This window comes from Lactuca serriola, chromosome 8 (genome assembly GCF_051521515.1).
Source record: "Lactuca serriola cultivar US96UC23 chromosome 8, Lser_US96UC23_V15, whole genome shotgun sequence".
In the NCBI taxonomy this organism is placed as follows: Eukaryota; Viridiplantae; Streptophyta; class Magnoliopsida; order Asterales; family Asteraceae; genus Lactuca; species Lactuca serriola.
In genome coordinates this window covers 173,728,343-173,745,158 of record NC_136415.1, presented here as the reverse complement: position 1 = coordinate 173,745,158, position 16,816 = coordinate 173,728,343, and the positions used below count along the sequence as shown (strand labels likewise).

The 16,816-nt window shown below is 31.1% G+C and overlaps 1 protein-coding gene and 1 long non-coding RNA gene across 2 annotated transcripts; one reads left to right on the top strand and one right to left on the bottom strand.

The window, feature by feature from the left end:
- Nucleotides 1–8,017: 8,017 nt before the first annotated feature.
- Nucleotides 8,018–10,807, top strand: LOC145071455 (uncharacterized). Its single transcript, XR_013690488.1, has 3 exons — nt 8,018–8,410; nt 8,485–8,546; nt 10,363–10,807. It is a non-coding gene; the product is annotated as an uncharacterized LOC145071455 (long non-coding RNA).
- A 4,773-nt stretch (nt 10,808–15,580) lies between these two features.
- Nucleotides 15,581–16,483, bottom strand: LOC145067625 (uncharacterized). Its single transcript, XM_079014722.1, has one exon. It carries the CDS (start codon nt 16,481–16,483, stop codon nt 15,581–15,583), a length of 903 nt encoding a protein of 300 aa, XP_078870848.1.
- Nucleotides 16,484–16,816: the final 333 nt, after the last annotated feature.

Sequence of the window (16,816 nt, the reverse complement as noted above, 5' to 3'; positions counted from 1 at the left end):
ATATCAACAATGAACAAGATAATGATGATAATCAAATAAATTCTATTGAAGAAACCGTTAATAACATAGAACAAAGTTTGAATAATTGGACAATACCTAAAACTAATATTAATACAATATATAGAATAGGAACTTTTGATTATTTTCAAGGTTATTCTATTAAAATGACAGAACAAACTTTGTCTATTGGTCAAAACCAACAAAATTTACATTTGTTATCATCACGATCTATTCTAGAGCATAGAACGAAATATAAATTTTTACATGTCGGTTTAGTCCAAATTGCTATCAAGCCTCTATTTAGAATTGGAATAGATGCCCCTGTTCTCCTTATTTTAAGAGACAAGAGACATAAAGATTTTCAAAATTCTATTTTAGCTATGATTGAAACAAATATTGCTAACGGACCTATTTATTTCAATTGTTATTCAAATTTCTCTATATGATTATTTGATAAAAATATTTTAGATACTTTGGTTTTAACTATAGAAACAAAAAATTTAAAATTTAAAGATGATACAAAGCCTTTAGCAATAATTTATCGTGTTTGTTACAAAACTATGACAACTACACTTGAACCAAAAACACATTTATCAAGTCCTAGAAATGAAACAATTATTTTTGAAGAAAATACTAACCATACCAAAGTTCACACACCAAAAAGATTAAAATGGTCTGATATAACTCAATCATGTAATTGGAACTTACAAAATATTATTGATCCAAAACCATTAGACTCTTCAAAACAAATCTCAAATATTATTGAATATAATGATGGTTCTGTAGATATAAATTTTTCTTCCTTAAATATTTCATCATCCAGATTATCAACTTCTTTTATCCCAGAAACAGGCTCTTCAAAATCTTCGTTATTAAAGTCGAGATCTTTAAAACTAAAAACTGTTGACTATACTAATTCTATTCCCAAACCATTATATCAAGATGATCAAAATAGTGAAAATAGTCTTCCTAGTCCTACTAAATCAGATTTTATTGATGAACTTCAAAATTTTAAGCAACAATTATGAGTTCTAAAATACAAATTAATTGTTCACAAAATAATAAGCTTTGGGCTAATATGTTAAAAAGGCATTGGAAGATAAATTCTAATATATGCAAAACCATTCAACATTTAGAAGAAACTAGAACTCATGAAAATTATAATTTATACAAAATACCTCCATATACTAATAAATATAATAAACAAATAGAAAAAATTTCTAGGCTAAAGATAGGAATAAAAAAATACGAAAAATCAAGAAGTCATAATTTAGAATCGATAAAGCATATTTCTTCAATCCTAACAAAAACAACCTGTTAAAATGAATTTCTCGAAATTAGAATATCAAGTTGATTTTGATTACTTAAAAGATATTGAGTATTATAAAGATTATAACAATAAAAAAAGAGCTTGGCACGAAGAAAATTTTTCATACTACTTAAGATTTCTCTATTTAGGCCTTTGGGAAGATTATGTTTTATCAAATAAAATTCATTCTCCTTTTTTTCAATGCTTTGAATTAATTTATGCCCCTAAACATAAAATAAATTACCCATTTAAAAATGATTCTATCACTCCCATTTTAGAGAAAAAAAATATAAAGATATTATTTCTAATAAAGAAATTATTGCTAATTTTCCACCAAAAGGATAAATTATTATTAACGATATGTTTATTGCAACTCCTTTAGTTGAAGCCCTAAATCAATTAACTACTGAGAAGGCTCTTCAAAAAATTATTTACCAAAATAATTATGCAAATGAAACCTTATCTAGTATTACCGAGCATTTAGTTAAAATTGAAGAAAAAATTTTCAAAGATAGAAACGTTAACAAGCAAGATATGACAAGCACTAGTAACTTAAGTTTTGTTCCTTGCCAAATCGATGGTAATTTTAATCTAGGAAATACATATTTAATTAACGAATTAGAAAAAAAACTTTCAAAACTTCATATCTCAAACACTAATAATATTAATACTCTTACGAATGAAGAATCTGAAAATAGTGATATTAATAGTGAAACAAATTTTGAAACTCTTGCTCAACAATTTGATACAAATGATGATATTAATCAACTCACTAATGACTTTTCAAATCTTAATAAAATTCATCAATCAAAGCAAAACACTTTCGGAAAAAATCCAAAACGAACCATAAGAAAGTATTGGAATAGACCCTCTCTTCCAGATGTTTAACTTGAAGAACGAACTTTTCAATTTGATCGTTCTCAATATGATGGTAATTCTGTTTATGAATGGAATATTGATGACCATTTTGAACATCAAATTATGAATATTGTACAAGAAATGACTATGGCTGCTAATGCTTATAAAGCTCATAATCATACTCAACTCCAAATTGTTAATATTATCACTTCTGGTTTTACTGGCAGTCTTAAAGGCTGGTGGAATTTCGATATTTCACAAGAAGAAAAAGATTATATTTTATCTGCTAAGAAAACTATTATAAAACAAGAAAATAATCAACAAATACAAACGTTTGAAGATGATATGGTTAACACTTTAATTTTTGCTATTATCAAAAACTTTGTAGGAGATCCTACTACTTTTCAAGAAAAAACTTCAGAAATTTTAATGAATTTACATTGCAGAAAACTTACTGATTTTAGATGGTATAAATATAATTATCTTGTTAAAGTTTTTTCAAGACCTGATTGTAAAGAGTCTTATTGGAAAGAACGTTTTATTGCTGGCATTCCAAAACTCTTTGCAGAAAGAGTTAGACAAAAATTAAGATAAAATTTTAATAATACCATCCCTTATCAAAATTTAACTTATGGAGATTTAATAAACTATATTAATAAAGAGGGATTAGCAGTTTGTGCTGATCTTAGGTTTAAAGAAAAACTCAAAAAAGATAGAATTAACAATAAAAATGAATTGGGAAAATTTTGCCAACAATATGGTTATCAGCCCTTGAATGGTCCGTCTACTTCAAAATCTAAAGTATTTAAGAGAAGATCTTGAAAATATTTCAGGAAAAAGAAATATAATCTTCCAGAAAATTATAAAAAGGGCAAAGATTACGCTTCGAAATCTAAAAAACCTTATAGACTAAATTATAAAAAATCTAAAAGAAAATCAAAAGATATTATTATTTGTCATAAATGTGGGCGTCATGGTCATACAACTAATAATTGTTATGATAAGACAAAAATAAATGAGTTAAATGTCTCTGAAGATTTGAAAGAACAAATAAGAAAAATTATTTTAAATACTGATTCAGATTCCGATGAAAGTATTTCTGACTTTCAAACAAATGATTTAAATATTCTCGAAAATACTACTTCAAGTTCAGAAGATTCTAATATTTGCGAGTGTATTAGTAAATGTCACTATAGTAATTTAATCAATGTAATTACTAGTAGCTCCATTAATGTTCTTTCACAAGATGATAAAGATCTTTTAAACTCTCTTGATTCTATAAAAGATAAAAATATCCAAGAATTGCTAATAAAACAGATGCTTAATAAAACTAATAAGATAACTCCTGCTAATAATGAAAATTTTAATTTAAAAAATATATACGAAAGATTTACTGAAGCAAAACCAATTTCTATGCAAGAACTTCAAGAAGAATTAAAAATAGTAAAACAAGAAATAAAAGAAATAAAAAATAAAATTTTAATTTTAGAAAAGGAAAAACCTTCTACTTTTAAAAACAAAAATATAGAAATTAATAACAAAGAAGAAAATAAAATTGAAAATGTAACTATTGGTAAACTTATAAATAATCAATTTTCTCAAAAATGGAACACTGAAATTACTTTAGTCAAGGATAATTTTAAAATTAGCCTAACTGCTTTAATTGATAGTGGTGCTGATATGAATTGTATTCAAGAAGGAATTTTTCCTACACAATTTTATAAAAAAACTACATCTAGACTTACTGGTGCCGGAGGTACAAAATTAATTGTAAATTATAAAGTTTACGATGTTCATATTTGTAATGACCAAGATTACTGTTATAAAACTCACCTAATTTTAGTAAAAGATCTCTCTTCTCCTTTAATTCTAGGAACGCCTTTCATTACAAAACTATATCCTTTTATGGTTCATGATGATGGTATAAGAACCAATGTTTTTGGAAAGGAAATTATATTTAAATTTTGTGAACCTCCTCTATATTCAACTATTAATGTCCTTAATTATAAAACGCAACAAGCCAAATATCTTATTAACGAAATAAATAATGTTCGAATACCTAATCAATTAAATGATAATAATATTCAAAGTAAAATAACAGGTTTAAAATTAAAATTTGAAAAAAAATGTTTGTTCTAATATTCCTAATGCCTTTTGGATAAGAAAGCAACATATTGTAAAACTACCATATATAAATTTTTTTAATGAAAAGGATATTCCTTTAAAATCTAGAGCCATTCACATTAATAATGAATTAGAAAGTCATTGTAAAAATGAAATTCAAGATTTAATAAATAAAAAACTCATAAGACCTTCTAAATCATCGTGGTCTTGTTCAGCATTTTATGTCATGAATGCCGCAGAATTAGAAAGAGGATCACCAAGACTAGTTATCAATTATAAACCTTTAAACAAAGTTTTAGAATGGATTCGTTATCCTATTCCTAATAAACGAAATTTGCTAAAAAAGCTTTATGATTCAAAAATATTTTCAAAGTTTGATATGAAATCAGGATTTTGGCAAATACAACTTCATGAGGAAGATAAATACAAAACTGGTTTTAATGTTCCCTTTGGGCATTTTGAATGGAATGTAATGCCTTTTGGATTAAAAAATGCTCCTTCTGAATTCCAAAATATTATGAATGATATCATAACTCCTATAAGTAGTTTTACTATTGCTTATATTAACGAAGTCCTAATTTTTTCAAAATCAATTGATCAACATTTTAAACATTTAAATCAATTTCATGATTTAATTTATCAAAATGGTTTAGCTGTCTCTGCAGCAAAAATGCATTTATTTAAGAATGAAATTCGTTTTTTAGGACATGATATTGTCAAAAACACTATTAGACCTATTACAAGAAGCTTGCAATTTTCTACTAAATTTCCTGATGAAATTAAAGATAAAAAGCAACTTCAAAAATTTTTAGGATGCTTAAATTATATTCATGATTTTTTCAAAGATTTAGGGATCATATGTAAACCGCTTTATAATTGATTAAAAGACAATCCTTAACCATGGACTCAAAAACATACATATATAATTAAATATATAAAACAAAAGGTCCCTACTTTGCCATGTTTAAATTTACCTTATCCCGATGCCAAAATCATAGTTGAAACCGATGCTAGTGATATTGGATTCGGAGGAATTTTAAAACAAAAATTTGTTAACTCAACTGAAGAGCAATTGGTTCGATATTACTCTGGTGTATGGAATGATACACATAAAAATTATTCAACTGTCAAAAAGGAAATTTTAAGCATTGTTTTATGTATTAAGAAATTTGAAGATGATTTATTTATGAAATTTTTTTTATTAAGAATAGATTGTCAATCTGCAAAAACTATTTTAGAAAAAGATGTAAAAAATATTATTTCCAAGCAAATTTTTGCTCGTTGGCAAGCCCTCTTAGGTAACTTTGATTTCGAAATAGAATTTATAAAGGGAGAAAATAATTCGCTTCCTGACTTTCTTTCTCGAGAATTTTTGCAGGGAAAATGAGTTCGTCATCCTCTTCCAAACATGATTACAAGAAGCCAGTCTCTCAAAATCTTGTTCCAGTCTCTCAAAAGCTAGTTCCATTTCAAAATCAAAATCGTTTTTCTCCTTTAACTCCTACTTCTAAGAATTCACAACTTTATTCTAATATCCTTCAGTCAAAACTTGTTACTCCAAAAGTTACTTCAACCGACACAATAAGCTCTTTTGCAAAACCTATCACTCCTCAAACTCAAAAATCTGTTACTCCTAGCCCCTTTACAAAAACTCCTTATGTTCTTAATCCAAATTTCCTAAGAGTTCAAATTCTTGAAGATTTTCAAATCCATAAGTTACACCAAGGTTTTCATATTCTCACAAATCATCTTTTTGGACAAGGGAAAACCTTTTATGTTGATTCATATAAAACCCGAGAATATTATCAAGCTATTCTACAAGAATCTGGTTCAGTCAATTTTGTTCATCGTTCTAATTCTAAAGAGGGAAACATTGATTTTAGCAAAGCTCATATTATCAAAATCATTTCTCCAGAAAGTTGGGTTCCAAACCTTCACTCTGAAAAACCTCTTATAAGTTATCCTGCTTATCCCAGATTTTCTTACTATGATTATCAAGACGCCTGGACTAAGGCATTCTTTATTCGGAATTATTCACACTCATGGTTTATCTTCTTTGATTTGAACTTCAATTGTGAATATCCAAGATGGTTTATCAATTGGTACAAATATATGAGAATTCTTCCAAATTGTTTACCAAAAGAAATTTACGCTGGATATCTCAAATTTAAAGAATTGTTTATTCAACAAATTCCAGAATTTGAATACATGTTACAATTCACCATGATATTTAAAGTTCCATGGATAATGTCTTGGACTTTTCATTATCAAGAAGCAAAGGATTCCTATCCTCCCTGGCTTAATCGCCAATTTCGCTCAAAATGGTGGGATAAAATGAAGATTTCTCAAGCCAGTGAACAAGCAGTAATTAAACATTATCAAGAAATATATATTCAAAAACCAGAAGTTGAAGCCACTTTTATCAACAGTCTTCCCAAAAGTGATGTGGATCTAATTGCAAGAATTAAAGATGCTGCTACCTCTTCCGCTGAAGAACTTCAAAAATTACTTCAAGAAATTCGCCAAACTCCATCAGTTTTTGACGATTCTCCAAAATCTATAAAGAATGATTTATTTGAAGACGCTCAAGACCCTTTTGATGATCCTTATGAAGAATAAGGAATCATTATCCATAAATTTGATGTAATACCTTAAATGTAGGATATTTCGTTTCTTGTATTATCAAAATTTCGTTTTTCAAATACGAATGAATATATACTATGTATGTATTCATGTATTTATGTATAAACAATTATTATCAAAATTATTATCAAATCTATAATCAATGATGATATAAAGACAAAAAGCTTTAAAAGATGCTCTATAATGGCTTGCTTTATCAAAAGAAGATGGTCATTAATTACAAATGACAATTGCTTCAAAAGATGAATGACAACCAGTTTCAAGGACAAGCACTTACAAGTAATTATTTCTATTGATTGGCAATGGGTTCTTACGGCAAAAATTATCACTAGATGATTTCAAGACTTTGAAGACTCCAAGATGATTATAAATAGAGACTATCCTTTAGTTGAAGACACAAGAAAAAATTCATTCTCTAAAAAATATTCATCCTATGTCTAAAAAATCTCCAAGAGTCTCTCTTTCTACTAGTAGATGTTCAAAGTCTTTAGATTTTCAAATAATTCTTTCTCCAGAAGTATGTACTGATTGTAATTCAAGCTTAATTCAAGAAGGTACTATCTAAAATATTTTATCATTGTATTGTTTTTATTTCTCTATGATAATTTCATTTCGAGTTATTCTAACTATTAATTCTACAAGATTTGAAATTTTTGTTAAAATAATACTCGTTTTTAATAATCAAATTAATCAAATTCATGCTTAAATCATTTAATTATGTCTAACAAAATCTTGATGAATTGTATTCCTAATAGAAATATTCTTTTAAAAATACAGCAAATCCAAGAATCTATAAATAACTCTGAGCAAAATCTTAAAGATTCTTATAAACCTACTAATCAAGGTACAATTTTAAACAATAATCATATTCGTGATGCTAGACAGTTCATAAAAGCAAATATTAAAATTCGTTGCAAACAGATACGTTATCTAAAACCAAAACTATTTGTTTTCTAAAATTAAAATTGATAATTACTATATATATATATATATATATATATATATATATATATATATATATATATATATATATATATATATATATATATATATATATATATATAGTGTGAATTTGTGTGTTTGTGTATATGAAATGTAAAAGAAAGATGAGGGGGGGACTGAAAAGAGTATGCATGTGTATTACTTTCTGAGATTGGGAATTGTTGAAAGACAGTGAGCATAACCTGCAAACAGAATCTCACCCCATACATGGCAATACTAAGGGTACCTCTACCATCCTTACCTGCCCCCTTCTCTTCTTAGCCTTCTACCACCACCATTAGATTTTAGTTCTTTTGATTTCATCTGCATGGATCACTGAAATCCAAGTCATAAATCACTAAAAAATCCGATCTCTATTCTAGGGATTCATGCTGTGAATTCATTGGATGGGACTCAAAGTCAGCAAAATGTCTTCATCCTTCTGTATCTTCCTCATCGTTACCGTTTGTGTTCTTCTAACAATAACGTCTTTAGGTATGTAATAATAGCATACAAAGTTTCCCCTGGATCACTACTTTAGTTTTCTCATTAATCGATTCATTTTCCAGTTTTCAGATCTGAACTAAGTGCTGTCAAAGTCCATGATCATATCCATGACCTCTCCTTCAGGGTGAGTTCTTGCTTTAGTACTTTTAGTTATAATTCTGGCGTTAAATGCTCTTTCATATCTTAGCGCTCTTTATATTGTTATAGCTTCTTCTAGCTAGTTATTAAATTCAGTTTTTGTTGTTCAAAATTCAAGATTTTGTTAATTTTAGTGCTCTTTATCAGATGATTGCGTTTCCATTCATAATTGCCTCACGAACTACAGAAATTAAATAATTTTTATCCTTCATTACCACATGATCTTAACATGAATTTATTTTTTCAAAATAAAAATAAAAATAATAACATCTATTTTTGATAACTAGTTTCCACTAGCTTCCTAGCACTTACAAAAACATGATTCATCAAATCAGCAGTCTACCTTTCTTTACAACTTAAAAAAATAAATTCTAAATTATTTTTCTAAATTATATATATATATATATATATATATATATATATATATATATATATATATATATATATATATATATATATATATATAAAAGAATGAAAATTTTGATAGGAAAGTAAGAAATTTTTTATATATATTGTTTTAGTAAACGAACAAAATGAATCATTAAATTATTCAAAATTAATATGATTCATTAGAAGAAATTCGTTAAAAGACACCTCCTTTTTGATTTATTTTTTAACGAATCAAGAAAATTTCATTTTTATAATAAGCTTATCAACAAAATCTATCGTAAAACTGAATAATCAAGATATTTTTTAGGAGTTTTTTATTCTATTCATTTGTGTTTTCCAAAAAAATATGTCCAAAAAAAGTTTTTATCTTTTTACCAAAAAGGTTTCTTACGGGATATATATATATATATATATATATATATATATATATATATATATATATATATATATATATATATATATATATATATATATATATATATATATCGATCATTTGGTATTTAAGATAAAAACAAGAAGACTGGCCAGATGGCATAGACTAAGATGTGACTGTCAAACAATGGTGAAGACTGAAGACCAAGTAGGGTTTCTGCATTTAAATAAAAAGTACACATGGGGTACACTTAATCTGTGCCAGTACTGTCACCCATTATATATTCACTTTAATTCTTTCATCCTAGCCTTTTACAATTTGTGTAAATACTGGTGTAAATATGTGAAAGGGTATTGTAGTAATACACCCTCATTTACACTTGTACATCCTGATCATCCCCACGTGAGAGTGAGTTTGATTTTTTAAATGAGTAATGCTATTTGAATAGTATCACCTTTTGTGTAAATATCAAAATTCAGAAAAAGGAACGCCTTCATATATGAGAAGATTTTTGTTATATCGAGCTTTTAAAATAGAGATGAATAGATATAAGTAGCATAAGGTTTCTTTAAACCGATTATTTTTTAGCAAACTTTGTCCTAAAAGAATCATGGTAAATATAATTAAATATACACAACTAAATGGTAGGAAGTTGTGCTTACAAATATATCTATAGATCTGCATTGGAAGTTTATTGAAATATAACCAGACGTTACAGTGTTACACTGGGGTCAAGTGCAATTATTATGTCCATACGACCCTAGCTAAGGTCAGTTTGTTCAAAATTAATATAACCATTCTCAAGAGACTACAATTATTTTATGTATTATGTGTGCATAGAGATTGAATGAATTATTTTGTCTCAAAAACTATACAGATAGTGCATGCTAGTTACTGACCCAAGGGACCCCACTTGAAGAAGGACCCCAGCCCCTTTAAAGTCGGAATCATGTTGGGTGATAAAGCCTAGGACCCCGTGAACCGTTCTTGTCCCCCCTGTCTTTTTAACCTCACGGGTGCCATTATATTTATTATGCAGGGTAAAGAAGAAGAGATGATAAGGTCAACCATAACCACCATGCGGAGGCGGACGTTGAGTGGCCTTGGCTCATCACCGCCACGTTGTGCATGGAAGTGTGGGCGGTGCACCCCTTGCAAACCAATTCATGTCACGGTGCCACCAGGAAAGCCGGTGACTATGGAGTATTATCCAGAAGCATGGAGGTGCAAATGCGGGAACAAATTGTATATGCCATAATAGGAGTGTTAACTTTATGTCTAATTCCTACTAATGATATGTTTACTCATATATTAATTTATGCTCAAGATGTTAATCATCAGTTATCCGTAATCATTACGTAACTGAATTTTTTTAAGACTAGTCGATTGGAGATGTTTTGTAGGTCGGTCAAGATTGATATTAGATTTAATATCTCTTTAAACCGGAGGATTGGGTGAATTGGAAGAGTATTTTGTCTGCTAAAGTTTACGGTGGTTTGGGTGTTAGTAGTCTTACAGCATCTAATGAGGCTCTTCTCTCACTTTTCTAACAATGGTTTATTTTTTTAAACGGAAAATTATCATATTCCTAATATAATCATAAACACCACTTATATCTTCTAATAAGACTTGAACCTATGACCTCTCATTTGAGAGAGTCATTCCTTACCGCTAGGTCAAATGGCCTTTGGACTTTTCTGACCATTTACCAACAACATGTCGTCAGCATAGGCATGTCGGGATATATCAAAATCGTCGTTGGTACAGGTACCGTTAGGAATGTTTTTCAAAAAAAAATTATTAATTACATGTGGCGATGACAAGTCGTCGGGATAGATGAAACTTATAGTGACGACATGTCGGCGGTATAGATATCACCTATAGCAATGACGTGTCGTCGCGACATGATTTTTACGGTTGTTGATCAAATACCTATAACGACAACTTGTAGTCGGGATAGCCACAGGGTGTGTTTTTTTTTTTTTTTTTTTTTTTTTTTTTTTTTTTTTTTTTTAGTTTTTACAGATTTTGTACATTTATCATTCCTGTATTTTTAAAAAATCCAATCATTTTGCAACATATATCAATTGAGATACAATAACTAACTACCATTATTCAAACTCAAAACATCAAATTCAAGTTTAATATGACATACTAAAATAGATACAATAAATAGTTAATATTGTTCAAAATAATACAAAACATAAACCATCTTATCATATTCTCTTCATTTTCTTCTTCTTCTCCTTCATCTTCTTCCATCCTCTCGAGCTCGACATTTTGTTGAGAGGTACCTTCTTGTGTGTTGGAGTGGAATAGAAAGCTAGAAAATGGTGGTGGTTGGAAGTTAGAAATACATGCGGCCAATGATGTCTTATATTGTTGCAAGTATTTTTGCATTTTTGGGCATCAAATTAGGATTGAGATTGGAAAGATATGGAAGTGGAAACCAATTCATTTGGAATTAAACTGAAGTTGGCGATTAGGCTCCTACCCACTATGCGATCATGCTCGCGTCTCTTCCCACGGGTACGTGCTAGACATTCTTCCTCATCTACTTCTCCGCTTTCCCCGACCTTGCTTTGCATTTTCTCATATTCGTCTTGAATTTTCTTCTAAAATAAAGAAAACAATAAACATACGATAATTAAAACAAACAACTAAATTTAAACATTAAAATAATAATAAATATACCTTAAACAAAAAAACTATAATTAATAATAATAACATATTTAAACAACATATTAATTTCGTTTATTACTTTACCAATCTTTTTGTGCTCGACTTATACACCAACCCAAGCTTTCATTATAGTGCTTTTTGTCTCCAACCTTCAATATGTTACGGCTTCATTCCTAGTTTTTCCTATACTAAGTCAAAAACTATAAATATATTTATACAAGTGTTAATAAAATTTTTAAATAATACTAATATATTTTATTACCTCTAAATAACGTTGTTGAGCATAGGACCTACATCCGTGAGCACTTGTGTGCGAAAGTTTGGACCTAGTAACTTTATTTTCGTTCAATGTGAGTATATATTCATCGGTCAAAAATAACATATCGATCATCTTATTCTAAGCTTCGGCGGACCAATCAGTTGGTGGATTTCTTCTTGCCCTTTCCACATCGCTCTAACGGGTTCCCACAAGTCTGTTCCCCGATACCTATCAAGATCAAAATAAGTCTGCAAAAAAACATATTTGATTAGTAAAAGAAATATTTAATAAGTGCAAAATTCAATACATATAAAATATATTGTATGCTTAGTTCTCGCTAGGGATATAAACTATCTTTGTACTTGGTAGGAACATGGGGAAAGAATGATAATGCAACAATACATATGATCCCACCAGATTTGAGATCAATCTAATAAACAATTGCTCGTTGTTCCCCACGAATCGATACGTTCTCCCGAAGGCATCAAGGCCCATAACCAAAGGACTGCTACCGTTATCTTCATACTCATCGTACAAATTTAAGTTTCTCCCTTTTCCACGTACATTCACATTTCACTTTTGCTACATTTACAAATAGAATTGGAAATTTAGAAATTTAGAACTTTAAAAATATATCCAATACTTAAGAATTTCATGTAAATTACAAGATTGGCAACCCGACGGTAAACCATGTGCGACCCTATGTGGAGGTTTATCCTCACATTCTCCTCCATGTCCCCTCGTGACTTCTGCCGTTTGTTTAACAAATATTATAAACATTCAAAATATATAATAAAGCTAATTATAAATAAGCAACATTTGAAAAGTTAACAAGTACTATAAGCAATCACAATATGTAATAACTATAATATACCATCAATCAGAATCATCACTAGAACAATATACATGTACAACATCATCATCACTATCATAGTTTTCATTATTTATTTCTTCATTTGAAGAGTACATGTCACCACCATCATCGCCATTGTTATTGAAATCGTCATTGTTTATAGTAGGAGCAACATTCCTCCTAGCAACCACACTTGATTCACTAACTTTACCTAAAAGTCGTCTGCATGGGCAAGGTGCCTAAGTCGACAACCAAGGTAAAATCAATTGATCAAGTGTCGTTCACAACATCTATCTCATTTACAACACCAATACTTGGATGATCCTTCGATGATAAACCCTTCCAAAACTCTCCATTTATTGTTTTGAGTAGGATCTTGTAGATAAAACACTTGTTTAGCTTGTGTGGCTAAGATGTATTCTTGATCATCATACCATGTTTTATCGACATACTATTTATCGATAACAACCATACTATTTATCATTGTTTAAAAATCCCGATTAATCCCTAGGCGCTACTCGACCGATTAGAGAGCGCCTAGTGATTAATCCATGCATACAAAATGACTGAAACAGTAGAACCCGATTAAATTTTAACACTTTGAAGAAGTTATATCTCAATAGAAACTATTTGAGGTATGATTAGTGTTGTATTTATCATATTAGCCTATTTTGTTATGTTATTAGTGGTATTTATGAACTTTTATATGATATTAGTCCTATTTAATTTTTTAAAATCTAACAAATTAGCAACTAATAGTCTCCGATTAATCTCCGCCTAGCCGATTAATCCCTTAACCTCAGTCCACCGACTAGCTAACGTCGAGCGATTTTTACAACCTTGCTATTTATAGTCTTTAAACATCCATTACTTAATGACACATTGAACTATTTACCACGAAAGAGTACAATTGGATTAACATATAAATAATTCAACTCTATGATCTCCTCTAATTGACCATAGAATGGTGTACCGTCTACTCCTAATGTAACAACACCACTATTTTGAATAGTGCATCGGAGATCATGGCTACTCACGACAAATCGAACACCATTTACTATGCATGAAGTGTATGAATATGCATTCAATGGACCATGTGCTAACACCTTTAATTCGTCTGTAAGGAAATATAAGATTGTACGTTTAAGTCTTGAGACCTCGTCTATCCTCCACCAGCAGATCCTGTTGTTTCACCATTACCTCTTCCTTCACATTGTCTTCTTTCAAACCCTCGATCTGTGATGCTCGAATCTGATAAAAAAAATGATAGGAACAACCACCAGTCCTATATGCTTTAGATGGTAGGACAGACTTGGCTCCTTACAATTCAGGGCGTCGGCTACTACATTTGCCATCCCGCGGTTGTAACTAATTTCACAATCATAATCGACGAGCAACTCAACCCAATGTCGTTGCCTCATGTTCAAATCCTTTTGGTTATGTATGTGTTGCAAACTCTTATGGTTAGTATATAACGTACACTTCGTCCCTTACAGATAGTGGCGCAATAACTTCAACGCAAAAACTACGGCCGCCAACTACATATCATGAACAATATAATTCACCTCAACACTTTTTAGTTGTCGGGAAGCGTAATCTATCACCTTCCCTCGCTGCATCAATACATATCCCAAACCAGAATAGGATGCATCACTATAAACGACAAAGTCCTCATTACCTTCAGGTAAAGAAAGAACAGGAGCCTCACAAAGGTGCCTCTTCAATATCTGAAATGCTTGTTCTTGCTTGTCAGTCTGAACGAAAAGCTCTGACTTCCTCGTCAATTTTGTCAAAGGAGCAGCAATCTAGGAAAAGTTTTTAATGAACCTCCGATAATAGCCTGCCAAACTCAAGAAACTCCAAATTTCGGTAGGAGTTTTCGGATTGGACCACTTCTTTACTGCTTCAATCTTGGTTGGATCTACTTTCATCTCATCCTTACCAACCAAGTGTCCAAGGAATTGAACCTCCCGTAACCAAAATTCACACTTAGAGAATTTCGCGTAGAGCTTCTCCTTACGAAGTGTGTCGAGAACCTAGCGTAAATGTCTCTGATGATCCTCAACACTACGTGAGTAAATCAAAATGTCGTCAATAAAGACGATGACTGATTTATCCAAGAAAGGATAACAGACCCGGTTTATCAGGTCCATAAATACCGTTGGTGCATTCATCAAGCCAAAGGGCATGACCAAGAACTCGTAATGGCCACATCGAGTCCTAAAAACTGTTTTAGGAACATCCTGCCCCCTAACCCACACCTGACGATAACCCGATCGTAAGTAAATATTTGAGAAATAACATGCCCCCTGAAGTTGATCGAAGTGGTCATCGATCCTTGGGAGTGGATACTTGTTTTTCACAGTGATTTTGTTCAATTCCCTATAATCGATACACATTCCCATGGTAGCACCCTTCTTTTTTTACGAACAACACAGGTGCTCCCCAAGGTGAGGAACTAGGTCAGATGAACCCCTTGTCGAGAAGCTCTTGTAGCTGAGACATCATCTCCTTCATTTCTGAAGGAGCCAACTGATAAGGTGCTTTGGCAATCGGCGCAACACTAGGGACGAGATCAATGTGAAAGTATATATGTCGTGGTGGTGGTAAACCCGGAAATTCGTCAGGAAAGACGTCAATGTAGTCTCTAACCACATCCACCTCAGACAGACTTAATTTCCTGGAAGTGGAATCAACATGTGCTAAGAACACTGGACAACCCTTCGTGATGCACTTGTGTGCTTTCATAACAAATATAAAAGATGTAGACCTAGAGTGGTGTTCACCGTAAGCGATGACATAATTGTCGGAAGAGAGAGGTATACGCACGAGCTTTTCTGCACAAAGAATATGGGCTCGATTGGCCGATAGCCAATCCATACCGATCACAACATCAAAACTACTGACCCCAATAGGAATCAGTGTCAATGTAAAAGTATGTTGACCAATAGAAATGACACACACATCATACTTATCTCGAACAGTGACTAACTGACACGTAGCTACCTTAACCTCTAATGCAGACTCTAGTGGATTCCGTGGTATATCAAAATGAACACAAAATGGTAATGACACAAACGATCTACTGGCGCCACCATCAATTAAAACAGTAGCAGGAACATAATTAACCAAGAAGGTTCCGAAAATGACCTCATCATCCTGGCGAGCCTCAGCAGCGGTCATGTTGAAGGCGTGAGCTTTTACCTTTGGTGCGTCATCTTTCTTGTCACCAGAACCTATCTGAACCCTCAGATTGGGGCACTGAGTGCTGATATGCCCAATCTGTCTACAATTATAGCATATCGGCTCAGCACTCTTACACTCTTCAAACCAATGACCGGTTTTACCACAACGTTTGCAACGCATAGTGCTGCTGCTACATGGAACCCCATGAGAAGAGTGATACTTTTTACAATATGTTCATTTTTTACCCTTCTTTTGAAAATTTTGCTTCTTAGAGGACCCCGATTGACCCTCCCACTTTCGTTTTTCCCTGAACCTCATTGTGGTACGATCCTGAATGGTTATGTCATTCTCTATCTTGCGTGCCTCATACATGGCCTCGCCTAAAGTGGTCTTCAATCTCACAACTACATGGTACTCAAATGGCAACCCCTCCACATAGTAATGAATCAACTTCTCCTCGGTCGGGCAGTAATCAGCAGCGAATTGTGACTTCTCAGTAAAGGTGGTGTTATA